This window comes from Chiroxiphia lanceolata, chromosome 1 (genome assembly GCF_009829145.1).
Source record: "Chiroxiphia lanceolata isolate bChiLan1 chromosome 1, bChiLan1.pri, whole genome shotgun sequence".
NCBI classification, from domain to species: Eukaryota; Metazoa; Chordata; class Aves; order Passeriformes; family Pipridae; genus Chiroxiphia; species Chiroxiphia lanceolata.
The window spans coordinates 115220120-115247679 of record NC_045637.1 but is presented as its reverse complement, the minus strand read 5'-3'; the positions used below and the strand labels follow the sequence as shown (position 1 = coordinate 115247679).

General features: G+C 38.4%; 2 protein-coding genes across 2 annotated transcripts in view; one reads left to right on the top strand and one right to left on the bottom strand.

Moving 5' to 3' along the window:
- The window catches only part of CMC1 (C-X9-C motif containing 1), a 44490-nt gene extending 27488 nt beyond the window's left edge, over window positions 1–17002 (top strand). Inside the window, exons 3-4 of the mRNA XM_032678109.1 lie at window positions 15293–15383; window positions 16722–17002. Coding sequence (XP_032534000.1) covers window positions 15293–15383; window positions 16722–16836 — 206 coding nt within the window. The 3' untranslated portion in view covers window positions 16837–17002. The remainder of the gene's footprint in view (window positions 1–15292; window positions 15384–16721) is intronic.
- Window positions 16601–27560, bottom strand: part of AZI2 (5-azacytidine induced 2) — a 29754-nt gene continuing 18794 nt past the window's right edge. The window contains 2 exon segments of the mRNA XM_032678122.1: window positions 16601–24288; window positions 27026–27141. Coding sequence (XP_032534013.1) covers window positions 23900–24288; window positions 27026–27141 — 505 coding nt within the window. The 3' untranslated portion in view covers window positions 16601–23899.

Here is a 27560-nt window from a genome sequence, read left to right as displayed (position 1 = left end):
ATGAGAATAAGACAATAGGTGAAGGAGAACTGTCTGGTCAGTGCATATGGGGCATTGCATTGGTATGCATAAAGCAAGGATGGCTGTGCTATGAATTTTTGTTGGGGTGTTTGATCTCCTGTAAAAGCCACGTAGAAACTCTTGGACTTTGTGGGCATTTGCAAGGATTCCTTTGAGGTTTTTTTTCCTCTGTCTGTCTTTGGTTGCTTCCACATCTCGGGAGTCCCACTGTTTTGTTAAGTGCCTTCTCTCATGTTAAACATCAATATGTCTGAAGTTCTGTGCAGGTGTGGACTGGCAGGATAGTAACTGTAGAGTGGATTAGCTCCCACTAATATTTGATGGAACTAGGGAAAGGCAGTTGATACCTGCTTGTTCATTACAAACAAGGCTCATCTGGACACTGGAGTTACCTATTATAAAATTTGGGGAAAACACTTGGAACTGAATGAAAACTTTTTACTTTTATGGCTCCAAGTATTTAGATTTTTTTTTTCTTTCACCACTAGCAGCAGGCCTGGACCCTGAAGACCAAAAACTAAATGAACTATTTTTCTTAACTAATTTGACATCTTATTTCCCATTTCATCACTTTTTTTTGGTCACAAAATATATAAGGCTGAAATTGTACTGTGCAGGGGAAAACAGGCAAATAATCCCAACAGCATAAACTTCAGTTTATAAATCTGAGACTTGCAACCAGACTGTTGTACAAGAAAACAGATGCCATGCAATAAATTAATACTAAGCTGAATAATAAACAAGATGTATTGTTAAAGGTCTTTAATGCAAAGAAAGTGATTTCAGACTTTCATATGCTTGTTTTCTGTCTTTGTTTAAATGAGGCCTTTGCATGTGTTTTCTTTATTGTTCTCTTTTGCACACATTTAAGCTTTGGTGGGTTGAGAACTCAGTCTCTGGTTGGACAGTGGTGATTAACTTACACTAAATAGGCAGCAATAATGTGATTTGAGAATGAAAAGGATTCATTTCTTTTAAACGAGGGGAAAAACCCCAAGGTTGAAGGAAATAGTTTACATAATCTGTAAACTAGTTAAGGAGCTGAATATTTATGCAGGTTGAAATTGAAGCTTAGTTGCCCTCTAGGGGTTTTACATTAATACAGCATATGCTAGCTTTTGGGTGTTGTTTTTTTTTTCTTTCAGAATAAAGGTGAGACAAGTCTTTGGAAAAAACTTACATACTGACAAATCTGTGGTGGTGGAGGCATGTGTACATCTGCATTCAGTGAGTAAAGCTCATTTAGTTCAAAACCCAAAAAACGGAGGAGAGATTTTTAGCACAGATTATGTTCTTTTAATTTCGGTGTACCAGTGGAGAATGCACTCACAATCATCCAGTCATAGAACTGAGAGGTCTCAACCAGGAAAGACCCTTACATAGAACTCAAAATATATCCCAAAGAGTTTTCAGTCCTATGTAAACACAGATGATAAAAGGTTACTGGGGGGTGTAAAGGTGCTGCTGAAAAGGCCACAGTTATTGCAGCGTTAGGACCCTCAGTCAGTTTCTGCTTGTGTCCCAGCCACTGAGTGCTGCTTGAAATTCTGTGTGTCCTCAGCTGCCACTGGCTCGTGTGCAGGATCTTCTGTCACATCTTGCCTTACAGCAGCTTGAGCCCTAGTTATGGCTCCTGTGGCTGAAGGTGTTAGAAACAAACTTTATCTCCTTCTTTAGGAAGCAGTTGACAAAACTGAGTAGTTCTTGTTTGTTTGTGTGGTATTTCATAGGAAGTATCCTCATGCCATGGGAAGAAGTGTGACTAATGGCTTCTAAAGTAAAGCTACATGAAGATTTCCCCTTGTCTTAACTTTTAATGTCTCCTGTGCCAATGGTTTTGTAGCAGATGGACTGTTAATACTTATTGAATAATTACTAAATAAATTCATAAAAGTGCAGTTGTTTTTCTAAATATAGAGACCACATTTATGTGATTATTTTTGCTGTTTCTTTCATAACGGTGCGAGACTGTATTACTCTAAAACGTTCTTGCATCAGAAACAAGATACTTGGAGCAGGCAGAAAAGATGCACTTAAACAACCACCTCCTGCCAAACTTGAGTACGTGTGTGCATACAGCTTGAGGAGCACAGTGTAGTCAGCTGTCAGAAGTTAGAGCACTGTCCCTGAGGCTTCATTATACCAAACTGCACCTGGATTTGTGCCGGTAAAGTTGATGGTCTTATATAGATTTTTATGCCATTTGCCCATTAAGCTTTACATGAAGAACAGTTTCTGGGTTTTTGAGGGGCTTTCATACCTACTTCCTGATGCATTTTGTTTTGCTTTGTAGATTTGTCAAAGGCTTGTTTTTAAGTCCCCTGTCTACAAATATTTCATTTTACTGTCTTCAGAATTATAATGTTTGCTCTGAAGAAACGGCCTCATCTCTTAATTTCTATATGAAATCAGGTCTGTTATTACAACCCTTATACAGATTAATGCTTTATACAATGCTTTGGCCTGGTACTGTTTGGTTCCAACAGCCAGGACCATCCCAGAAGCACCTGCTTGGATGTATCTGCTCTATGCTTGGGCATAACATCATGACTTCAGCCTGATGCTTCCTTGTCAAAACCTGTGACTTTGTCAGCAGATCTCTGTGGCATCACTTCTGCCTTCTCTTGCTCTCTGATGCTTGATGTCCATGCCCAATCTTCCTGGGCAGTAAATGTTTCCTGGAAGCTGTGCTCTGGACAAAAAGACATGGTAGGTTAGAAAGGAGGGTGTGTTAGTTGTTTTTAGGACTTTTTTTCCTCCCTTCCATGATCAGTAGAAGCCGGTGAGCTGATTGCTATCCTTATGCAGGTTTTGATCCACAACAGAACTAGTCTGTAAATAAGGTAATAAGCTGCCAGTCCTGCATTGTTCTGGATAGCCTTGGCCTCATCTGGTTGGTGTAATGTCTCTGAAAAGTTGGAAGAAAACGTGTTATTACAAACTCTATGAGGATGTGTGGTGTGGGGGAGTTCGTGATCCAGGGGAGCATCCTAATTGCCCCATTACCACAGGGCAGTATGCAGTGCTTGCTGCTCATGGAAAGTTTTCCAGGACCCAAACAAAATACCAAGCTCTGCATTGTCATTTCAAAAAGCTTTTGTGTAACAGTTTCAAAGATACAGGAAGAGTGTGGTGCCTGAATTATTTTCGGGCTGGTATTCAGTCCTTTTTAGGTACCTGGTTATTGCAGTCATTTATTTAAAACACTTTATAGAAGATGGAAGATAAATGTTGCACAGTTACTACCAAATTTCCAGCTCTTGCTAAGCTTTAGTACTGTGCTTTCTTGTCACATGGTTAAAAGTCATCTCTTCAAAATAATAAAATAAATAAGGAAGTCTGAAATTCTAGATGCCTCTATAGTCAATGAGGCAATTTCTTTTGAAAAAGTAATTTTACATACTTTATCACACTGTGGCAACGATTGCAAAGGGTCAAGTTACTCTTTGTTATTCAGTTCAGTAAATGGAAACAGCACAGTTTTTATTTTTTTTTCTGGAAAACTGCAGTTCTGGTTCTGTCATCCTTACAAGCACTGAGTAATACCTCATTCAGCAGGAATTCTTCCCACACCTCCAGACCAGCATTACTCTAGCTATGTTTGAAAAAAGAGACTAAACATATACTGTGAAGTAAGATTAGTACATGATAGCTGATTTGGAGATGTTGGAATTATGGTTGGGGATGCATTGTGACCTGTAAGGGAAAGTTACTTCCTCTTTTAATAACTGTATTAATCTTTAATATTTGACCCTGTTCTGTAACCCGTCCTCACCCTCCAGCTGGAACTCTGGAATGAGTTTCACTTGTGCTTAGAGGACATTTTGGTTCATTCTGAGAAGGAAGAACTACTGCTACTACTACCAACCTTCCGTATTGGAACTTTGAGTTAAAAACATAGTTTTGGAAGTCCAGTAAATTGAACTGGGGGGGGGGGGGGAGGAGGGGGCAAAAAGGGAGAGTCCCCAAAACAGCATGCTGTAACTGAAAGTTGTTGTCATGGTGGAACAGCTGGGCGAGTGCCTCTTCAGGAGTTACATAAATGCCCTGCTCTATCCCCACCGTGTGGTAGAAGGACATTACTATTACTCCTGCCACTCGGTGAAGCTCTGTCTTTTAGAAACAGATACATTTTTTTAACTTGGAGTTCAGCTAAAGAGTCAGTCGCTATGGGACAGGGGGAGGGGGATGTTGTTTCTTTTAATCCTCTGTTATCCTAACTTCTCAGCTGTCCCTGAGTGGCTCAGCAACTCCAGACGGAGATGGGAGGATAAGCAGCGGCAAGGCTGCTCTGTGCAGTTCGAGTTGGATGCACTTGTTTATATAAAAGCAGGCAGTGACAGACAGTAGCCATGGGGGAACTTGCATTTGTTCCAGTTCTGCCTCTTCCAGCGCCTGGTATGGTAACACTTGATGTCAGGGATACTTACTGCAGGGTGGCAGGAAAATTAGATCAAGTCAGTCTTAAAGGAAGCAGTTGTTTGAAACCAGTGCAGTTTAACTAGGTGGCTGTACTCGTTGGGTGGGCTTTACTTGAAACCTTATATAGAAGGCGATGCTTGTGCTTGACAAAAATGTTCCCAAAGCGGGTTTCTTTAACAGACAAATCATGATTTACCAAAATAAATTGTTTCACAGCAGTGTGCTTACTTTACTTAAAAGGAGATTTTTTTGTGATTTCAATAGGAAGAAAAGGAGGTCTGCTTTTCTTGATGAATTTGTTCACATAGCCCAGCAGATCATCATCTTTGAGCACTTAAATCTGCCTTGACTGACAAAGTACAGTCACTGTAAAGCCTTATATGTACTGGTTATGCCCTTGCTATTTCTCCCCTGTCTTCTGAGGGCATAACCCTCTTTTATGTAGTTCTGTGCTCTGGCTGTCTTGCTTAGTCAGAAGCAGGAGAACTTAGCTCTTAAAGAACTGGGTTGCTGGAATTTAATAAATATGACAGTGTACTGGCTTTCTGTGTGTTTGGGGCAAAATACACATACATGTGTAGATATGAGTGTATAGACATGCGTATAAAAATGCTGACAACTCTGTACATCCAGGATGAGAGATCAGATCAGGTCAAGCTTGTGTCTACAGCACTAAAACTAACAAGAAGATGCATCTTCTGTGCCAAAACTCCATTTGCTGTTGAAGTCCAAGTTTGTTGAAATTCTACTGACTAAACACATATTACTAATAAATTAGGTCTACCACAGCATTTCATTAGCATTTAGCGATAGTCAGGAAAGTACTGGCTGACAATTTAAGGTGTATGTTTTTTAAAAGTAATCTTTTCTGGCTGTATGATTACTTAGAAAAACACTTTTCCTAGTAAGATTTCATATGCACATTCAGCATTCATATCAAACTGAAACGTAACTTTATTCACTGCACCCCTTGTCCCCCAGAAGACATTTTGGTCAGATCTCATGTGTGCAGGATGTAGAATGAGGAGAGCTGACCAATCCTTGTCTAAGCAACAGAACTAAATGCTCCTGAAAGTACTGTGAGATTGCATGCATATATTTTTTTCAGAACTCTTTTTTTAAAAAACTCTTAATTACTTTAATCTGGCATATTTTTGTTAACAGTTTTAAGTATTAGTCTGGGTCTTGTTTAGTTGAACTGATTCGGTTGGTTTGGATTACTATATTTGGCTGTGTTCCTCTACTTGTTATTTGTGTTTTGTTTTTTTTTCTTAAAACAATTTTTCTCTTTCTTATACTCTGCTTTTCAGTTTCATTCCCTATTTCTTGGTGCTTATTATGAATTTAGAAAGAAAAGGTCCAATAATCTGCTGTGGATAAGTGTGGGTTAATTGGGACAAACAGAAGTACTGTCCTGCTGTCTCTTGAGGTTTCTGGATATACCTCTTACAAACATCTACAATTCTTAGTCTGAATGGGAGCAAATGGGAGCATTTGTTGTCCCAGCACAAGCCTCTACATTTGTATTGGAATGGGACTATGTCTTTATCATTTGTGGCTTTCCTGGATTTACTTGTCATTCCTTGATGCAAGTTTCTTAAGATCCTCTTTTTTTTCCCCAGAAATTCTGTCTTTAATGATTGTTGGGTTGAAAATAACAGAAACCCTACTAACATTTCTGTAATGAAAAGAAGATCAGCAGCTGAGCATGTTTTGAATTAACTGATGTTGGAGAATCCCTATGTGCCTTACATGTGTTTTCAGAACTGGTGTGATATTGAGGTTTCCAAAAAAACCTCACAAACAAGACAAATGAAAAAAAACCCAACCCAATAATTTTTTTATGATTTTTGAAACAGAAAGTTTAAATAAGCCATTGATTTCCTATATTCATTTAGGAAGCTCATTCGAAGCAGTTGACCAAACCTAGAACCTTGTAATATCAGTGCATTTAAGAAATGAAGATTTGGAAGACTGTAGTTCTTAAGCGAGGGTAGATGACATTTACAGGGCAAGTAACTGGATTGTTCTGAAAAAACCCAGACAACCAATGCCCAAACATTTTGATCTGCACAGAGTGCCTTTCCTCCCTACTGCTTTGGCCCATTCTGCATCCAGCCGAGACATACTTTGAGACCAATTAATTTTTGCAGCAGGATTTTGAAAACTTGCTAATGAAAAAGACACGCATGGTATGAAACAAATACAGTTGCAATAGTTGGGACTTCAGCAGGACTTGAGCAAGCCAGGGCAGATAGATGTTAAAGGAATTCAGGGTAGCATGTATCTTTCCTGTGTTGGGATGATTTTTTTTCCCCTCTTTCTTTATCTTCTTTTAGGTTCTTGTCAGTTTAGACCCACCGTGTAGTGACTGTAAGGGTTTTGAAGGGCATGTGAGGACTTTATACTTCAAAGTATGAGGCAAGTTTACAGTTGATAGGGGAGAGGAAAAAACTTCTCTTGAGAAAATGTTTTTTCCATATGTAAACTTTTGGACACATTTTTCTAAAACAGCAGTTACTGACTTCTGAGAAAGATGGTGTACAGGACAAGTGGGCCCTTTGTCTGATTCAGTATTTTGTTTTCTAATCTCTAAATGTTCCCTAAAGCAAAGTCTTCAGATTTGTTTCTAGGATATTGGTAGCATGCATTCTTTATCCCAAGACATTGTGTTTAGAGAAACACTTTATAGCTTTTTGGGAAATATTCTTTTTCTGCAGTTCACAGTTATGCTGTTTGCCTTCCTGATGATTCTCTTCTGCTATATGTTCACTTCTCCATCATGAGATGAAGGATGTTTCAGCATTTCATAATGGAGTGCCAGAGATGCTGTGGTCTACTGGAGAATTCTCTGTTTGCACTGTGTACTTTAAGATAAAGCTGCTTTTCTGTGCTGAGAGTGCCCTGGAAAAGATTGGGCAGGAGGATGAATATCCCATTTCTGAATTCCAGGGATTGTCTTTCTTCCCCAGTCCTGAATTGTGTGCTACTGTAGATCATCTGCCCTAGGACAGATGCTCCCAGCAGTACATTGGAGCTACAAAAGCTGAAATTTAGCAGATTTCGGGGAGCTGGCGATGAGCAGGAAAATAGAAAGTATATGTTTATTTTTATGTTATAGCAAATGAAAATTGTGTAGACAAAGTATTTGATCTGATAACAGAGGTTCACTTGAAAGAAACAAGGTTATTTTATGTCAATTTTCTCTTTGCCCTATATAAGATGCATTTAATTATTTCATGCTATCTCCTCCTATTCAAATTAATCTGTCATATATATTGTTGCTCAAATTAGAATAAGTCTTTAATCAGCTGTGTTATGCATGCCATAGTAGACTAGAATGGGAAAGCTACTCCTGGCATACTGACGATGCGTGTATTTTATTTGTATTTGTAATTTAAAAGTAAAATCAGAAATATTGATTTCTACTTGACTGGAGAGATGATTTAGTTTGAATATCAGACTGATCTTAATCAGGTGAGAATTAATTGAGTTGGTGGTATTAGATATTCAGTGATGTTAACTGAACCATGATCAATCTACAGAGAAGCTTTCTTTTGTACTGTGTTAGAAATATCAAATAGCTGGTACTCTACAATATAAAACAATCTCTTCGCGTTCATCCTTCTACTTCCTCTGGCTCATTAAATGCACCAGTAATCTGTTCTGTGCATACTGAGTAATCTTCAAAGTACCAAGCTAATAAATCACAATTTAATACAAAATTAAAAGCATAACAACTTCACCATAAAATGTTGCTGACAATGTTTTGGATCATTTTAATGTTTTTGTACACATTTTACAAACATAGATTTTAAAATCTTGTCCTTGTTTTCATTTTAAAGGGAACTGTTCCCTCCTCCTTCCACCATCACCCCCTAAATCTCCATTGTTACTTGGGCATCTTTTCTCCACCCAGTGGTAGACCCCAAGGAATGACCCAGCCACTGGACAAAACTATTTCCTTTTTTTGTGTAGAGGGAAAAAAACTATCCAGGAATAGAACACAAATGTGGTTTGAATCATGATGCAAGCTTTTTTTTTATTTTTTTATTTTAAGAGTGTGATAGCAGTATCATAAGTGTTGAGAAAATATAATGGTGAGATACACCTCTGTAGGACTTTCTCTTAAGCAGTAAAATTGTAAAGTCTTTAAATAAACGAGAGCCAGACCCGAGAGGATCAATTTATCTTGATAATGGGGAATATTTCATTTATTTGTGTACAAGAACATCTGCAAAATAGATGCACAATTATAATTGATAAAACTGCAGTTCTAATGTTATATGAATTGGTACAACACTTTGCAATGTATGAGGCAATACAAAAGTGCCAAATATTGTTATAGTCTGAATCTACAAAAAAGGAGCTTTCCGAAATAGCCTTCACGCTACGAACAGTTCATACATTGAAAATAACAAGGATGATCCCTTGGTGTGTTATATCTGGTTGTCTAGAGATGAGTCCCAAACACTTTTGTTCTTCTCTTGCTTTGAGCATGAAAGACTTTAATGTTTGCAGAAAGAAATAATTAGGTATCTAGTATTAAAAATATTTAAGTAAAAAAAAAAAAAGTCCTTTAAAAATCTGCTACGAATATAATCTGATGCTGGTTGTTCTCCTTTATTGAATTACAAAAAAAAATCCCCCAACTTTCAATTTGTTTTTAGTGCTTGGGGCAGGACGTTACATTTTTCTTCATAAAATGTTTCCTTTACATACAAGTAACTGAAATTTTAGCAGTCCAACACACTGATTCCACCGTTTCATTTTGAATGCAACGCAGTGAAGAAATCAGCCTAATTCTGCTTGGGGGTGGAAGGGTGTTGTGGACTACAGAAAGAACACTTGCATCTTAAATATGGTGCCTTGTTTTTGTTGTCCACTGTTTGTAAGTCTGCAGACACTGAGATTAAGAGTGTTAAATTTAACCTTGTCTGGTTTAATGGTGTGGAAGAAAATCATCACCTTTATTCAGCAGAGCTGTGGCTCTGTCTTATGCCAGATGTTGGTTTGTCCCTTTGAGTCAAAATCCTACAAGTTTTTTATTTTTGTCATACAGGAGCAAATATTTCTTGAACCTGTGAATATGTTTTAGAATGAAAATGGGCAGTACTCTGGCTTTTTATTTCCTTTTTTTTTTAATTAAGAAGTGTATGTACTAGGACATCTGTTGGTGGACCCCCACTAACTTTGTTATAACTTTCTGGTAATGTTTCTGATCTTTTAAAATTAACACTTTAGTGTGTATTGCATGTGCTTCTCTGACTGCTTGTGTAGACAGGGAAATAATTTGTCCAGTCTTTATTCTGTGATAAGTGAACTGTTACCCAGCTTCATGGCAGTTTTCATCTGCTTTCCTTATTACCTTGTAATAAAGTCATAAAACAGAGTTGGGGAAAAAGCAATTAAAAATACAGAAGAAAAATGTTCTTCTTAGATGCTACTTTTTTCAGCAAAGATTAGTGGGACTGTAAAGATCTTTGTAAACAAAATATTCTTTGTTGTGTCAACCTTCTGACTGATTATCAAAGAAACCTTAATAAAAGAGTGCTCTGTAACTTCAAAAAGTTTTTAATCAACCATCAAATATACCAAGTCAGACACTCAAAAGTAATTCTTGATACCTGCAACATAATTTGTATAATTTTGTATTGGAATGGAATTACACAGAGACTTGGAATAGGATTTTTATTTAAAAATGCATGTCTGGACAGCTTTATGGGTAATTTTAGGAGGCTTTTTAAAGCTCTTTTTTTCTGTTCTGTGACTTTGCATCTGTCAGGATCTAATTTCTGCTTGTTCTCTGTGTTGTGCTTTCTCAGGTAGGTAAATTGGGATAGGGAGACCCAGTGAAATCCTGCTTTTGCATCCTGGGCAAATTTGGAGGTGCCAGGAACCAAACTCAGCAGCTTCCCCAAATTGATCAGGGTCTGAGATGCTCCCTGCTGAAGAGTCAGTCCTTGGTAGGGCTGATTCCTCACTGACCTCAGCCAAAAAGCCCTCATGTCTGTCCCTGGAAATCATGTGAGCTATTGTCCTCTTCCCATCCTAGGCAGATCACTTGCACATGCCAGTATGCTGTAGTCAGCAGCTGAGAACTGGCCAAACTGAATTGCTGTGTATTCAAACGTGGTTGTTCAGCTCTTGTTCAGTTGAGAGCAGACCTTTGTCATGGCAAAGTTACCATTTGGCCTTATCTATGTGGTTGATTTAGAGAAGGTGCTAAATTGCAGGCTTGATTTAGCCATTAAAATCTCTCTATGCGGCTGTAATGGCCAAACCATGAGACTTAAAATTCTCAGAACTATGCCCAAAGCTTATTTTGGATTTGCTTTACAAGAGAAGCACAAAGCTTTCTGAGAGAGAGAGAGGAAGGTGGTGAAATCCAGCCTCAAATCAGTGATGAACTGTTCAGCGCACTGTCTCTGAGCTGTAGCCTTGGGAAGACGTCTTCGCTCCGTGTGCATCCCCCTAGACCCAGCTTACAGCAAGGAGAGGAGCCTGTGGGATAACCTGTGTCAGATATGCTGTCATGAACCAGAACTGCTGCAGGTGAAAGGGGGGCTCTGTGGCCAGTTTCCGTGGTAACTGGTAGGCACCTGCAGCTCGTTGACGCAGTAGTGGATCTGTCCTTGTCTGTGCACAGAGCGTTCAGTGATGGACATATGTAGCTGTCCTGGAAAAGCCTTGGCAAAGGGTTGATTTTATCAAGGGCAAGCTTTTTTCCCCTTTCTAACAAGGCATTTCACTTCTGTTGCATTGAGCTCTGTCCCTCAGTTTATTTAGTTTGTATTTATAAATATTGGGGTTAACTTTTATTGTTTGTTTGAAACATGTCTTTCTTTTGTGTTACAATCTGCAATGAATTTGTAGACTGGCTCAAATTTATCTCTAGTTTTGCTGCTGCTTGAAAGAAAACAAATCAGCCCATGAACTTGTAAGATCACATAAAGTCATTTGCTAAAGTTGTAAGTATTGGATCATACACAGGATTTCTGCTCTGAAAGAGCAACTCTTCTTTGTATGATGTGCAGTATATCAGGAAGGAGGTTTGTTTGAACCTGAGGGTGGATTCCCTAGTGTTCTGATTACCACTCAGAGCTACTTAAGTGTTAAACTACAAAAGGTTTGTAACCAGATCCTGTGTATCCACTCATTTTGTGGTGTTTTGCTATACACTCTGAAACTTTGGTCAGCTATTGCTTGAGTGAGGAATGAGTGGTGATTGTCAAGATTACAGAGATGGAGATTAATTTTTGGTTTGAGATTTGGATCCCTTGTGTACTATTTGCAAGATTATTCTCCAAACCAGTAGTTTAAACACTCTTTGTGCTGCTCAACATTGAGATATTTTATTTCATGGAAGAGTTCATGAATATATCATAGAATATAATAGAATATGCTGAGTTTGAAGGGACCCACAAGGATCATCGAGTCCAACTCCTGGCCCTGTGCAGGACACCTCAAGAACCACACCATGTTCCTGAAAGCATTGTCCAAACGCATCTTGAACTCAGACAGGCTTGGTGCTGTGACCACTTCCCTGAGGAATCTGTTCTAGTGCTCAGTCACCCTCGGGGTGAAAAATCTTTTCCTGATATCCAACCTAAACCTTCCCTTGACTCAGTTTCATGCCATTTTCTCGAGTCCTGTCACTAGTGATGAGAGTGAAGAGATCAGTATTTACCCCTCCATGAGCAAGATAAAGCACAGTTAAAAATAAAACAATGTTCTCCAGACTCCTGTAAGGTTTCTGGTAAGTGTTTAGTATAAACCTGTCTTGCACCACACTCCTTACATGGCTTTTAAAGAGAAGAGATGGCTAATCAAATTTTGTGTGCTCATGTAAGGATGCCCAATATGCTTTAACCTCCTTTCTTCCTCCATTGTTAAGCATCAGTAATGTTAAAGCTAAATAGCTGGAAGCAGTTTTATCACTTTGCAGCAGTGCCTGGCCCTGTACTGCATGTGGGGCTTTCTGAAGACAGGGAATGCTTGCAATTGCAGTTCAGGTTTTTTAGTTCACTGGGACATCACGCCTTTAACCAATTGACTGGTGAGCTAACAAGTGAGAGGGACCTCCCGTTGTCTTCTGTGGTTTTGTACTTCACAGATTCCAGAAGAAATGATTACTACTACAAAAAAACCTCAACCCAAAGCCTCAGCACAGCACTTAAAGAAGCACCCATGGAGAGTAGAAATCAAACTGGTCACTAGACAGACCATAAGCTTTCAAAGGCGTTGAAAGTTTATTCCCAGAAAAAAGACCAAAGGACATTTTTAGAAATGTACTAATAGGTATGATTTTTCTGAGATGCTGATATAGGGACAGTCAATGTAAACAGTCCAGGAAAGAATAGAAGAAATGTCAGGTTCACCTTTGAAAACCAAAGAAACTTTTCAATAATCTAATAACACTTTTCTTGTGTTGTTCTGAGCTTACACTGCTTTGTAAATTTCAGCTGTCCAGAAGTTTCCTCAAAATTGTGCATGTGTATTTGGATGACTTTAGGTCTAAAACACGTGCTGAACGAGATCTTAGAAATTTGGTGTGGTTTTTTGAGCACAGGTTACAGGGTCTTCCCAAGTGGTAATTAACCAGTCAGTTTAAACCCATTTTCTGCATACTTTCATCTGTTTTTCTGGTAGTGTGTGGTGAAGTTGCCAGTGTGTAACACCAGGTGCTGTGTTGGAGCATGTTTTAAGTGTTCATCAATAAATAATGCATTAAAAGTAGATAAGAAGTCAATTCTTTGCAAAGTTTTGCGAATGTATATATACATACGTTTGGCAGTATAAGGACACTTAAGTCTGTCATCATCACTTTCAGCAAACACTACCTTTACTTGTAAATTATTTTGGTAAAAGCCTAATTCATATAGCCATGGGCAAGCAGATTAGTCTCACCTAGGGATTGCTTGCAGCTGTTGGATCAGTTTCTCCTTAAAGTCTTGCCAGTAGTGTCCAGGATACTAGAAGGTGAATTTTGCTCCAGAGGTCCACGATTGCTTGTTGCCCATTTCAGTGGACATCTCTCTGAGCAAAGGAGAGGGTTGCTGCTTTTATAGGCACAAATCTATTTTCTTGTTTATTGAAGTCTTGATGTAATGGAAGTTACATCATCATACAGGATCAATAGTTACTTAGGAGGCAGATTTGAAACTTCAGCTAAATGTCTTGAACACATACAAGGCTGGGTGCAGGACTATGTGGCGGTGTGTTTGACAGTTGTGCCCATATTTTCACATTGTCAGTAACTTACAGGTGCTTGAGGTGCCTTTTTGATGCCTAGTGTGATTTCAGAAGGTATAATAAGTATCATAAGTAAGAATATAATATATAAGTGAGCGTAAAGAATGGAAGGGATACAAAAATTGCTGTTTCTGTAAATACTACATAGCTGATCGCTGCATACAAGAACATGAAATACTTACAAGTCTTACTGTCCAAGTTTTTGGACAAAACAGAGTAAGTAATGCATGAACATATGATACTCATACATATACACTGAGCATAGATAATGTGATTTATACTATGTATGATGTAGTAGCATTAATTTTTGATTGTACTGGATTAGTTGTAAATTTTGCTAAATATGTGCAAGAAGATAATGATTTCTGTATGCCCTAAATTTGCTGGAAGAGCTTAGAAGAGGAAAAATGGATGTAATTCTGGAAGGGGATGCAGTAGAGGGGAGCTTTGTTCTTGACCTGAGTACTGGTTGATCTTGGACACTTGGCTTTCTCTTTCTCTCTCTCTTTTCCATCTGCTAAATGCAGCTGTTAACCTTTTAGCTGACCTCTTAGAACAAAACAATTTGAAGTCTTCTGATAGAAATAACAGGTAATTCTTATCTAGAATTACTATTCAGTGAAACATCTGTACAGGGTGTTGGTAACAATGAGGCATTATTTTAGTTACTCCCAGATAAAACCTATGTTCTTAACCATGACTTTGGTGTTCTGTTTTAGTATCTCACTGACTTGTTTTTAAGTTTTAAGACCCTGAAAACAGACCAGGTACTTTCACTTCATCGAGCAACTTAATTGTTCTTAAATGCCAGAGATCATGATCCCAGAAATGTAGATCATCAGTATTTCTGTGGACAGTGCTCTTTACTAGATATTTAGACTTTGAAGAAATTCCGTATTGAAGAACAGCTACAGGCTACACAATGCAGAGAAGATACAGAGAAGACAGCAGTCCTTCATGGAGCACTGTAGTGCCATGGAGTACAACCTGCCACTTCCAGCTTTCTCCTTGCATTCCCAAGAGAGATTTTTGGAAATGCCAGGAAAGAACTGTGACCTCACAGTTTATCTCCAGTCCGAACCTTCACACGAGATTATTGCCAGTGGCATTTCTTTGAGGTAGTAATTGCTGTCAGCATTGCTGCCCTCTTAATTTAGATTAAATTAATTTAATGTAGATACAAACATGCTTCAGTAATTCCAAAAGCTTTCACTGTAGAGGAAACACTAACAGCCCTGGTTTACCTAATTTTTCATGATTCCTTTTGTTTTGCTGTGATAGCCCTGAGTAGACTGTATGAAAAGCAGGCACAAGACTCATGGATTTGCTGCAAGAATAATTTCAAAATCTGTTGGTATTAGCAATAGCAGTATATGTGTGAATGTGTTACATGATGAGGGGAGAATCCCAATTAAAATCTTACTGCTAAACAAGTGACAAAGATCTTGCAAACAGTATGAGACTCTGGGCCAACTATGGTTATATTAATAATAATAAATCAGATCTGGTCTGATACCTCCTACACATGGATTTTTTTTTACCAATTGTCATTTTATAACTTTAATTTAGTTTGTGTTGGTTTTTTGCTTCCCAGCTTTTACTAAATGCTGTCAAGAAACTGGTTTTCTTATGGTGGTGAAGTGTCGGCAAGAGAACACAGCATTGAAAGACTGCCTGGTTGGCTAGTAAGTCCCTCATGAGTTTTTATTGGTTTTTTGTGCATGGCCTATACTAATCTAGAAATGAGTAGAAATATTAACTATTCTCAAAAGGGTTATGCAAGGTTAGGGACTTCGATGTATTTTCTGAAAATGGTATCTTTTCTTTAGTAGAACCGCGTTGGTCGGGCCCTAACTGACAAGATTTTATTTACCATATAAATAAATATATGGCTATAAAGACTCTGTCCTTGATTTACATGGTGACAGATTTCAGCCCAGGTGACCTGTAGCCCTGTATTTGCTCTGTTGCATCACATATGTGAAGATGGGGGTGAGCAGTGAAGCACCTTCATACTCTATTAGTGAGATAGGATAAGTTTGTTTTCATTTTGCTTCTTGAACTGTTCTTTAAGATTTAGTCTGTCTTGAAAGTGTCCTGCTGTTGTGAACAGCAATAGCAGCAGCAGTGGGAAATTGTTAGATATAAGAGAGGTCAACTTGAAGGCATGGTGGATTGAAATGTTTCTTTTGGAAGTCCTAAGTTATTCCCAGGGCCATCAGGCTGAAGTGTTAGATTCTTGAATCTGCCAGGGTGAGAGTTGGGGATTTTTTGAGTTTCACTGGGAGAAAAAGGATGTTCATTTGTTTTTTGGTGGAATGTATGTCCTGCTCTGTTAAACCAGAAATTAAGACTAATTGCCTTTGAACTAGTGACAGTTATTCTCAAGTATTTGGGAACTGATGAAAAAAACATGTCTAATCAGGTGAGAATTCAGGCCTAACTGCAGTCAGAACTTGCAGGAGTTACTCAGTTTTATTTGTCAGTACCTTTGCCTTTTTTAAAAAATAAAATGAAACAAAATTCTACTGGAAAAAATGTTTAGTGCTTGAATTGTTATACTTAAAAACAAAATTATAAGAAAAAGGAATTGAATTAATGATCAAGGACCTACATATCTTCTGTTTGAGACATACAGTTTAACCTCTTCCAAATAGTTGTTTGGGTGCATAAAAGAATATAAGTGGACTCCAATAGATTCCCATACTGAGGAAGATAACTGCAAATAATAAATTATTCAACTGAACCAAAACACCAAATGTCTTTCCCTTTTTCTGCCTTTCCTTTGGTGGCTTGACTGTAGAAGCTTGAAAAGGACTATGCCTCAAGAGAAAACTGTATCATGAGAGAATGCAGATCAACTTACTATTTAGAGTTTACAAAGATAACTGTAGCAGATATGTACTTTAAAAAAAAAGTATTTTATTATTGAAGGCAGACAAGTTTTCTTTGGGTGTTAATGTGCAGTATCTGTTCCATATTCCAAGACAAAAACCATTATTATGTATTTTTCTGTCTTGCAGCTATTCTGATCCATCATTCTATGAAGAATGCAAAGCAGAATATTTGAAGCAAAGAGAAGAATACAGAGCAACTGGAATTAAGAAAAAAAGACAGAAGGTTACTTCAAATGTATAATTAAAACTTAAAATGAACTTCTCATATTTTATATACAACTTTGAGTTTCAATTGATTTAAACAGACTTAAATGATCTGTACCTGATCTGTACCCCTGTGTGGAGTTTAACTGAAATACACAAGATGAGATGAATGGAGAATAAAATAATCTCTAAAATTAAATTTTTAAATTTTTTGTAGTTAAAGATCTCAAGCATGCTGTCGCAGTTTGCGAGAGAAGGTGCGAAGGTCTGTTCCTCTGTCTGGACTTGAGATTTTGCTACCAGTTTGCAAGTTGGAGTTTACAAATCCAGAATGTCCATTTGGAATTTAAAGCTTGTGTCTAGTTATGTGAGCTAGGCTACATAAAAACTTAAATTTTTCACCCTTAAATTGTATTAACTGATCACAAATTGTGTATACATTGAAGCTGGTCTATTAGTCATCACCTGATGCTGACTGTGTATGGAGATGCACTTACTAGAAGAGAAGGGTTGCAAATGCAGAAGAGAAGAGCTGCTCAGACCAGTGTGAACTATCTTTTTCATGAGAATGTTGAGTCATATGAGAGCCTGGTAGTACTTGTGCCTACACTGTGACTCATTTTTAAATGACGTTGCCAGAAGGGATGGATGCCTTGTGTTTGTGCGTGGCCCAGACTGACCGTTTTGACTCTAGAGGAGAAAGTAATCTGATTCAGACTTTCTTGGAGAACACAGAATAAGCTGCCACACTTCAAGAGTGAGCAAGTGACCCCACTTGCAAAATTATTGCAGGTATAGGTGAGTAAACCACTAAACTAGGCATGTAAAATGCAGGTCACTTCTTGCAGGAACTAAGTGAAAGGAAGTCCCTGATTAAAAAGGGGCTTACAAAAGATCTTTCGTGGATTGGTACTTGAAGCTGCTTAATGGTGGAACTTTCAAATGCATAAATGACTTCACTAGAGATAGTAATTCAAAGTTTTACAGGCTATCTTGGAGTATCCTTTGAAACATTCTGAAATAAAACCAAATTCTTTACAAGTAGGGAAAGGGTACACTTGGTAACTTTAATGCCCTGGTTTGAAAAAAAAATAAAAAAAACTTCAGAGTACGTAATAGGATTTGATACTTCTCCATCAGAAGATGCAAGATTTGACTTATTTTAATAGTTTCACCACAAACACAATATTGCTCTAAAGCTATTCAAGTAGGAAGTTCAAATCAGACTTTGACATCTGTGTGTGAAGGTCTTAGCACTGCAAGTTAGTCCTTGCCCTTTATTCTGTGCCTTTTATCAGTAATAATGTTGCTTCAGCAGAGTGGCCGGAAGACTAGCGAACATTTGTGAATGAAAAACTGAGGACATGTGTAGCATTCTGCCTTGTAAGGCAAACTTAAGTGGCATTCAGCTCTAAACCACTTTAAGATAGCATATGTGGAACAGTGTCCTACACGCATACTTGCTCTTTTCTCCTTAGTTCAAGCATTTTGGAAAAAAAAAAATATTCCTAATCAGTTAGTGGAAAATTAGTTGTTTTGATGTATTAAAAAAGAGTAAACTTAAGGTAGATGGCAAAATGTATTTTTAAAGATAGTGACCGTTCTGGTATGCCGTTATGAAAATCTGCTACATTTTCAACCTCTGGAAATCCAGCCTGGGTATTTGTAACTGTTGTCAAAAGCCTTCCCAAAGAGGATTTGTGTGGGAACAAGCATTCCCTTAGGGGCGATGCTGTGTGCTGCCAGTGGTATGTGCCTGCACTGAGGGCTCACCTGGGTCATCCTCAGGTTCCAAGCACAGCTGGTGATCAGACACAGCATCAGCAATGGGGGTCTCCTTTTCTGGCTTATCAGAAAATATGTTCAGCCAGTGCGGGGGAACCCCAGTGCAGTGACCAGTACTGCAGGGGAGGAATTCGTGCCTGGAGTGGAACAAAGCCCAGGGTGGAACCTGCAGGTATTGGTCCCCCACCCTCGACGTGCTGTATGTGAACGACAGCCACAACTCACTTCTGCACTGATAACTAAGCTCTATGCTCAGGCCTGAACTCCTGTGTACTGGATGGTGCTGTCAGCCATTTATTTTTCCTTACCTACACTGTTGTGGGCATAAGGAAGAACTGGGTTATTCAAGCTCCTCCTTTGTTTGGCCTGGGATGCACTCAGAGCTGGGATTTGCCCTCGGCTCTGGCATGAGCTTCCTCTGTAACACATCCATGGCCTTAATGTGATGTTCCCTAGTTTTGAATTCTTGATTTCACACCTTTCGCTTTCTTACTGTCTTGTGCAATATCCTGTACTTTAATTGCATTTACATCTTTTATTAAAGTTAAATGAAAGAATGAGTACTATGAAGTGACAAACTCATACTAGTAATTCCTTTCGGTTTTGTTTCTGTCTCAGCTATAAACTCTCCTTCCTACTCAGTTAGCAGGAGGCAGCCCTAGATTCTAAACAAAGTAAGAATACAGCAGTAGTATTGGCAAAGCCTTCAGCTGTGTGCAGGGAACTGGAAGTTTTTTGCTACATGTTGAATATTTTTTAAAAAGCACTTACTTAGTCATGATGACAGGATACAACTTTGGAAGCCTGTCTGTCTTCCCCCCTCAGCCCCTCCACCTCCCAACAAAACCAAACATGGTAACTGCCTGTACCTAGAGAGAGCAGCCCTAGGTGATGAGGCAGGGAGCTGACATTGTGCAGACATGCAGTACTGCATGCAGCCATCTCCATCTAAGCCAGGGATTGCAACTCTCATTAATGGTCACTAGATATTTCTTTTTTTTTTCATTATGAAATAAATTCTGCAGGATTCTTATACATTATCATTCTGCATAGGAGTAGACAATTAGGGAAATTAATCTAGGTGTGCTTCCAGTGTTTTCAAGTTAGCCTATCTATACAGAAAGGTTACAGGAGTTCAGACGCACAGACTGACTCGAGGAGGTCAGCCAAGGTCTGAAGCCTGGCAGTGCCACTCGCCCATCATAGTTAATGTTTGTATAAAAGCATCCAATGTTTTCTAACGTGACCTTCTGAAAAACGGAGGTGGCATCACCAAGTGTTTATAGCCCCAGTTTTAACACTGCCTGTTACAACTGAAGCTTTTGCAAAGCTACAGGGCTTTCACTGTGGCCCTACGACAAGCCTGCCTCCATGCTTACCTCCTGTAACCATGTGCCCAGCCTGCTTAAAACCAACCACAAGGCACTATTCACTGGCATTGATGGAATTAGGTCTTAAAGCTGGAAGACTGGTTTGTCACTGAGCACCCTTGCTCAGCACAGCACGGCATCTGTTGCCTTTTCTGCAGCACAGGGGCTTGTCTGTGCCTCTTCGTAGCACTTGGCAAGCCCCCAAAACACCCCCATTTTCACTGGAGACTGCACCCTCTCAGTGTATTAAAGCTCTCTTCAAACTCCTGAGGGGGCTCCCTACAAATGCAAGATCTGAAAGGAAGGAGGGAAAAGGTGTTATATGAAAAGCTTTCATTCACTGTATTAGGTTCATACAACTGCGAGTAGCACACTGCTCGCCCCCAAAAAAGGGGGGAAAAAGCCTGACCACTCAGGACCCAAAAAAGAATGCAAAAAACATATCAGAACCCCACGTGCCCTTTTGTATTCAGACTACACAAGGCTCTTACTGCCCTGTGATTACTGTTCTTCAGAGGGCCTGTCTGAAGATTAGACAACAATACAGGTGTCAAGTACTGGAGCTTTTCAGTCTTCCTTTACCAGGCCAGAGCATCATTTAAAGCTACAGGTGTCTCAGCGTAGTAGGAGTCTCAAAGTCTGCTGCACGTTGTTTTGAAATAAAGTTCAATCTGCTTTATCTCACCAGTACAGTTCATATGATACTTATGTGGGTCTGTGTTTCATTACTTGGAATGGGTATTGTATTACTGTAACTCCACCATATGTCTAGTGCTGCTCTTGTCTTTTCCAGCTGTAAAAATTGGATAGTGCATCTCAGCTAATTGGGAGTTTGCTTCTTCAACATGGCTAGTTCACATAAGAGGAAAACTGATCAGTTTTTAAACCACAAAACTGGCAGGGAAACTTAAAGTTCAAATTTTTAAAAATATTTAAAATTAACCAAACAGTGCAAGTTTACATATACGTTATTAGAAGGTTCATCCAACTCCCCAAATATCCAAATACATATTCATCAGCTTGCCATATGCTCGCTTAAATGTGCAAAGCAACAACCTCCTCCTGCCCCCAAAAGCTGTCTTCCATTTCTGTTAAATGGAATTAGGGCTTTCTTAATTAAAAATTGTCACATTGGTGGGTTAAGTAAGGTATAAAATTCAAAGTTTGCATTCAAGTTAAAATTTGCTTGGTGTCATTTAAGAATTATTTGAGGATTTTGGTCCTTACTATGTGCGATTTTACAGTTTTATATAACACAAGCACATGTGCGCACAAACACCAGAACGCTGTTACTACAGCTACTTCTGCATGTAATCTGCTGTCACTCTGATGAAAAGATTTCACTTCTGAAAATGGAAAAAGCACTGTAAGCCACTAGCGGCATGGATTTAAATGACTTTTCCATCTTCAGTCAAATATGTTGTTAAGCTTAGGACCAACAGATGCTTCACAAGCCAGCAAGCTCCCAGGTGACTCCAAATCTGGGGACTTCCTTTTCAAATGTTTACAGCTTGGACATGGCAGTGAATGATTGGATTGGAAATGCTGCCTACAGCAAGCTCTCCCTCATCAGTCCCACTTCTCTCCAGTGTCAGCATTCTCCTGAAGTCCCTCTTGGCAAACATTGCTGCTCCTTCTCCAGAATGGGAAGCAGCACAGAATATAAACTAAGAGTGAAGCCAAAGCCCAGAAATTCTCAGGCCTCTGCACAGAGAAGCTTAATTTTAAGTTCCCCTGTCACAGAAGACAGGGCAGGGATCAGGAACCTTTTGACACAAATAGTCAAACCACTTTGAACTCATCATAGCTTAGGTAACTAAGTCTTTCAGGTTTCAGCATCCAAGAGAATACTTTTCCCAGAATATGCTGAAGCAGGCTACAGCAGATGGTTGGTTTTTTTCCTCTGAATGAAAAGGATGAACCTCAAATTTAATTGTTTGTATTTGGAGAATATTTGTACACAATCAAGGAATTAAAACTTAAGTAAAAATTTTGTGCCAAATACCGAAAGGAGATTTGTAAGTGAAACAATTTCAAACAAAAATAAATTTTTGGAATCTTACACAATAAAATTCCTCCAATGCACAAATCAATATGATGTCTGTTGATAATACAGTACTTAATAAAAAACGCCTCTGTAATATTGAGGTGGGGAACCCCAAACGTAAGCCATATAGCTTATGCAGCCACATGAGAAATGTTTTCTTTGTTATACAGGTAGTTGTTTTATCAGCTAAAGCCTAGTGACTTGGATTTGTTTTATGCATATTGGGTTTTGTTCTATTACTTTCCAAGAGACTGTACTCCCCTGAGTCAGCTGTGTTCATTGGTCAGAATAAATTCCAGCATCTGACACCATTTCCATTAATCACAGACAACCCTGTATATGTGAGCAAGATAATAGAAAGAAAAACTGTATCTGGTGAATGGGAAACATTATTTATGTATGCTGTTTGCTACTATAGTAGAAAGTATCTGGAAGGCATTCTTTCAACTTTGATAGATAAAATGAAAGAGAAGGAGATGGGCTTCATACTTGCTGTGCAGGGAAGAGTGTCTGGAACCACACAGGTCATGCAGCACCCCAGTAACACTTTTACAGCCCATCATTACTACAGCTATGCTACAGTCATAGCTTCCTCATGTATTTGCAAGAAGTTCTAAGATAATTTGCTACTAAACAGCTGTGAAATTAATTTTTATTACTTTGATCTGAAGCTGGACCTGTGAAGTCAAATACTTCACCCACCCACACAAGTGTAAATAGCCCATTCAGTATTAAATATCTTCCTGCCCATTACAAGTTAGGCATCACGGATCTAAATTACAAAGCATTTTTCTTCAACCTTCGGAGCAGTCAAGACATTTCACTTAACCCTGTTGTATCAAGCCAGATATGAAGCAGATAATTAAAAAAAAAAAGGCATAAATTGTATTTGCCTAAAAACAGTTCATGGCCTTAAGAGTTAAAAAAATAGTACTAAGAGACACCCATAATCTATAAAGCAGGCAGATTCTAATAACTCTAGTTCTCGGTGGCATACTAAAGATACCACAAAAATACTTCTTATGTATATCAACAGTGTGACACCACCAAGTCTGATGAAATTAAGGCTTTGTTTCTTTCACAAAAGAAAAGTTAGTATCCATCACCACCATACAAATAAAGAGTCAAGGTTCTGGTGCTGTGCAAAGGAGGCACAATATGAGTAACTGCACTGTGAGCAGGGTGGTTCTGTGGCAGCACCGCTGCGCACAGTTTCCTTCAGCAGGAACAAGCTGAACCTCCAGGATTCACAGTGTTCAGCAGCATTACTTATGGTCCTTTAGAATTCACAATCAAACCGTAAAAGGTGCAATCTAAACAAGATAGCCAAGATTTTTCTCTTGCCAAATCTAATATAAATCAAGGATTTGGGAAAAAAAAAAATATCTCACCTTTCTTGGTTAAAGATTACATAAAAATGCATTTCTAAAACCAGAGGAATCAGAAAGTTAATTGAAAGGAGGAAGGGAGAGATAAGCCAATTCTTCATTGTATATCTTCTTCTGAAAAAGGACACCATCAAAAAGTCACCTTAGAGCTGGTACAAGTTTTAACATCAGATACCAAATATTTCTTGGTAAGATACAAATAGCAAACAAATACAGAACTGAATTATTTTGTTTTATTCCATCAACTCACTTTTCAGTGTAACCTTTTGCAAATGTATGTCATCTGCAGTACAAGACTATCTAGGCCCCGTGCTAGATTTCTTTATTTTTGCATTATACCAGCACAGCTTTAACATCAAGGAACTTACTCCTGATTAACAGCAGAGGAAGACTAGGCTTCTGTTTCAGAACTAGAATTAAAAATAAAGAAAGAACATGTCAAGCAATTTCTTTTCTGTCTTAAAAAGTTCAAGCGTTAAGGTGCCTATTCAGAATCATTCCAAAAATTGTTTAACTCTTGTGCAGACAGTTTTGATTACACTGATCCAGGTAATCTGCAGGACAGTTTAACAAAGTTGGGTTATTTTTAATTTCCCAAAACATATTCTCATTAGGCTTTGGAGGACTTGGGAATACCCAGGAATTATCTTCCAGAGAGCTCTTTCCGTAAGAATGGTGTTCCTGAAACGTTTTGCCATCAACTGGAATGGGTCTCTCAGCTGCCCATGCTTGTAGAGTCACCCTTTCCGATGGGATGTGGACATCTCTCAGCAGAGGGGGAGACACAGCGTTGCAGAAGTCTTTATTGTTTTGTGAGAGGTTTTTATAGACTACCCCAGATGTCAAATTCAGCTTTGAAATGTTCGATTCAACACATTGTACTGGTGCAGTAGGGGTAGCTGAAGGAAGGAGACAAAAAAAGATTTAAAAATTACATTATCTAATGCATTTTTCATGTACTCCAAATGTACTACAGTCTAGCAGGGATGTTAAACACAGTGTTTTCAAGCCACAAGTTTTCAGACCATATTCAGTAACTACTTAAAAGTTACAAACACCGTACTAACCTCACCAGTCTGACTTTACAAGATGAACCCAAGAACCTGAAATCACAGTGTCTAAAATTCACCTAACTCCAAGGAAACCTCCTGACTCCCACTTGAACACAGGTAAACTGGTGGATCTTTCTGACCGGACTGAAATGAATGCTGAAACAGGATTTTCATGCGCTCGGAGAAATCAACCAGATGCAGAACACTGAGTGCTGCTTCCTCCTCTACTGATTCTTTTAACAAGTTGTGTTCTCTGGCTGCCCAGAAACTGAATTCTCACTGTCCGTGAAGCAGTAAGAGGGAAACACGTGGTGTTCCCAGGTTCTCTGTGTGCCACTGTTGTCTGACTTCCAAAAGTGAAGTGACAGACTGAAATATTCAGCCATCTGAAATTCCAAGGAAGTTTTAAACTGTGCTAGGAAAGGGAGGATTTTGAAACAGAACAGCATCTACCTGAAATGGAAGAAGTGCATCTTCAATACACATCTGAACAGATGGCCGAATAAAACCAGATTTTTTTTTTTTTAGTGATCACATATATAAACATGTAATGGGAGTAGATTAATGCTTCCTGCAGTTAAAGAAACTCACATCTTACACACTGTTTTCTAGAACAGATGTGAATCTTGAGTATAAACTGCAATTTTTAACTTTAATTCCTAAGGGACAGAAAGAGGAACCATCTTGGTCAAAGAATACAACTTCTGTTTGTCACTGTGAATTAAAAAGCAGTACCCAATTCACAAATGTCAACCAAAACCACCTTCCAATAGCACAGGCATCATGTCTGAAAGACATTATAAGGCAATGGATTTGGCCTCTTTGTGCTGACAGCTGTAAAAAGCAATTTGAGGCCTACAGACCTTTAGAAGTTCAAGAAAAATGGAATCCGCTGAAAATAGACTGAAGATGCAAAAAAAAAAAAAATCCCCAAACAAAACACAAACAATCAACAGTAAAAAACTCCCACAGACACAGATTTGTTGAAAATGCCTCCATATGCAAATGACAGATAAGTAGAATCTGCACATTAACTGATATTGCTCATGTCCTACACACAGTAACAAACACGTGTTCTGCAGACTTAATGCACCTCTGAAGTGGCAGCTAGTTTGTAGATGCTAAAACAGCCAGTACTAGAGGTATAGGAAGTGGAAGGTTTAAGTCAGTTCTACCCATATTTTTCATAAGCCCAGATTTTTCTAAAAATATAAGCATATATTTATAAAATATCTGCATCATGTTCCTAAGGGTGGCTGATGAGCAACGTCAACAGACCTGTCCACTCTTACATACTTCTGAAAAATTAGTGAAAAAAGCCCACAGAGAAAAAGGCAGAAGTCCACTATTTCCTGATCCAATAACACGTTTTATGGCTGTGGATGAACAACTCCAGAAAATGAGACTGTTTACCAAGGAGAAAACAAAAATCAGTTCTTGTGTAGTGGCAAGACAGGTAACTCCAAATTAAAATAAGAACAGAAAGACACTATATGATCACGTCAAACCTTGACAGATTTAAGATTAAAGACCCATTCAGTTCTCAGTTTCTCTGCTGAATTTATTTGACAAATGTGGTTTAGAATTGTAGGAACACAAACTCACCTGGTAACATATGGCCAACTCTACAAAATGTGTTGATAGTTTGTATCAGCCAAGTACCAGAGAGAGAGTGATCATTAGTCACTGCTGACCACAAAGGCAGGGACTGACCGGGAGGTGAATCCTGTCATTACCTCACTGAGCTGTTTAGAAAAAAATGTCTTGATCCGGTAATGGACAGGGCCATCAGAGATTGTCACCAATACACTGTAACCAAGTTCACTGTTTTTCACCTGTATTCTGAGCACAGTAAATACCACAATTGAAGTAAGCAGAAAACAAAGGAAATAGATTGTTTACCACAGTGTTTGACTGACAGTCTAGCATTTGGCTTGAGAGAAACATATGTATGAAATAGAAGAACTGTCTGATGAACTGCTCACAGATTATAAATACTCTATACAGAAATTATTTAACCCTTAATAAGGCAGTTTTGCTTCCCCAGTATTTTGACATTCAAAAAATTGTCATATTGTGCAGCATTTTGCTAAAAAAGACAACTTTTCTGAACACTGACATAAAAAAAACATGGAACCATAAGGAAACTTCTGTCTGCTAAAGTCTGATTTTAAAATATTTCCAATTTCATATATTCTGTACTGGGAAAATAAGACTGCATTTGCAAAAAGATTCTTTTCCCCCCTAATATGAAGTAGTTGTGGTAAAAGGTCAAATACAAGTAAACTTAACACCTCAGCCTTGTGCACATAAGCAACACTTGACTGAGAAAAAAGCCACAAGGGGAACAGAATACAGTACTGAAGAAAAAACACATCAGCAACACCTTTATGTGTGAAGTTGACCAGTATGAGACAGAAGCAAAAGCAGAAAATGGGTAAGCTGGAACCATAATATAGTCTAGCTTATCAACTTCAATTGATGAGACTCTGATAAGATATGATAGCTAGTTCATTTTTAAAATAGGACATCTTGAATTAACAGCTTGTGTTTGTAAGGTCTATTACTGCAAACACTGACTTGCCTTTATTGGTTGTTGTTGGATTCCTTTTCAGTTTTCGTAGAACCTCGGCTTGCACATCAGTCACTCGGCGCAAATTAGACATTTCTCTCTTCAGTTCCCAATATGCTTGTTGCACACTTTCAAAACAAAAATTTATTACCAGTTAAATACTGCCACCTCTAAAGCAGCCTATTACATGCTTATCAAGCATTATCTGTTAATAAACTGGTTTTGCCTGACATACACTGCAAATTTTGCTAGAGTACCATAATTCAAAATGCATTGAATGATACTGATAATGACCTTAAATTGATGGACATTTGTATATTTTATTTGATTTGTGCATATTACAATATATAATGCACTATATATTGACATACTAGGTAATAATAATAATAATAATTTTAATTCCCCCAATGGAGAGAAATATGAAGTATACTTTTTCCTTTCATTATTTAAAACTAACCACCTTCCCATAAAATAAGAAATCTCAAAGGAATAGTTAAAATATGTAAGTAAAGTGACACTAAGTTGCAAAGAAGGTAGTTTTAACTTG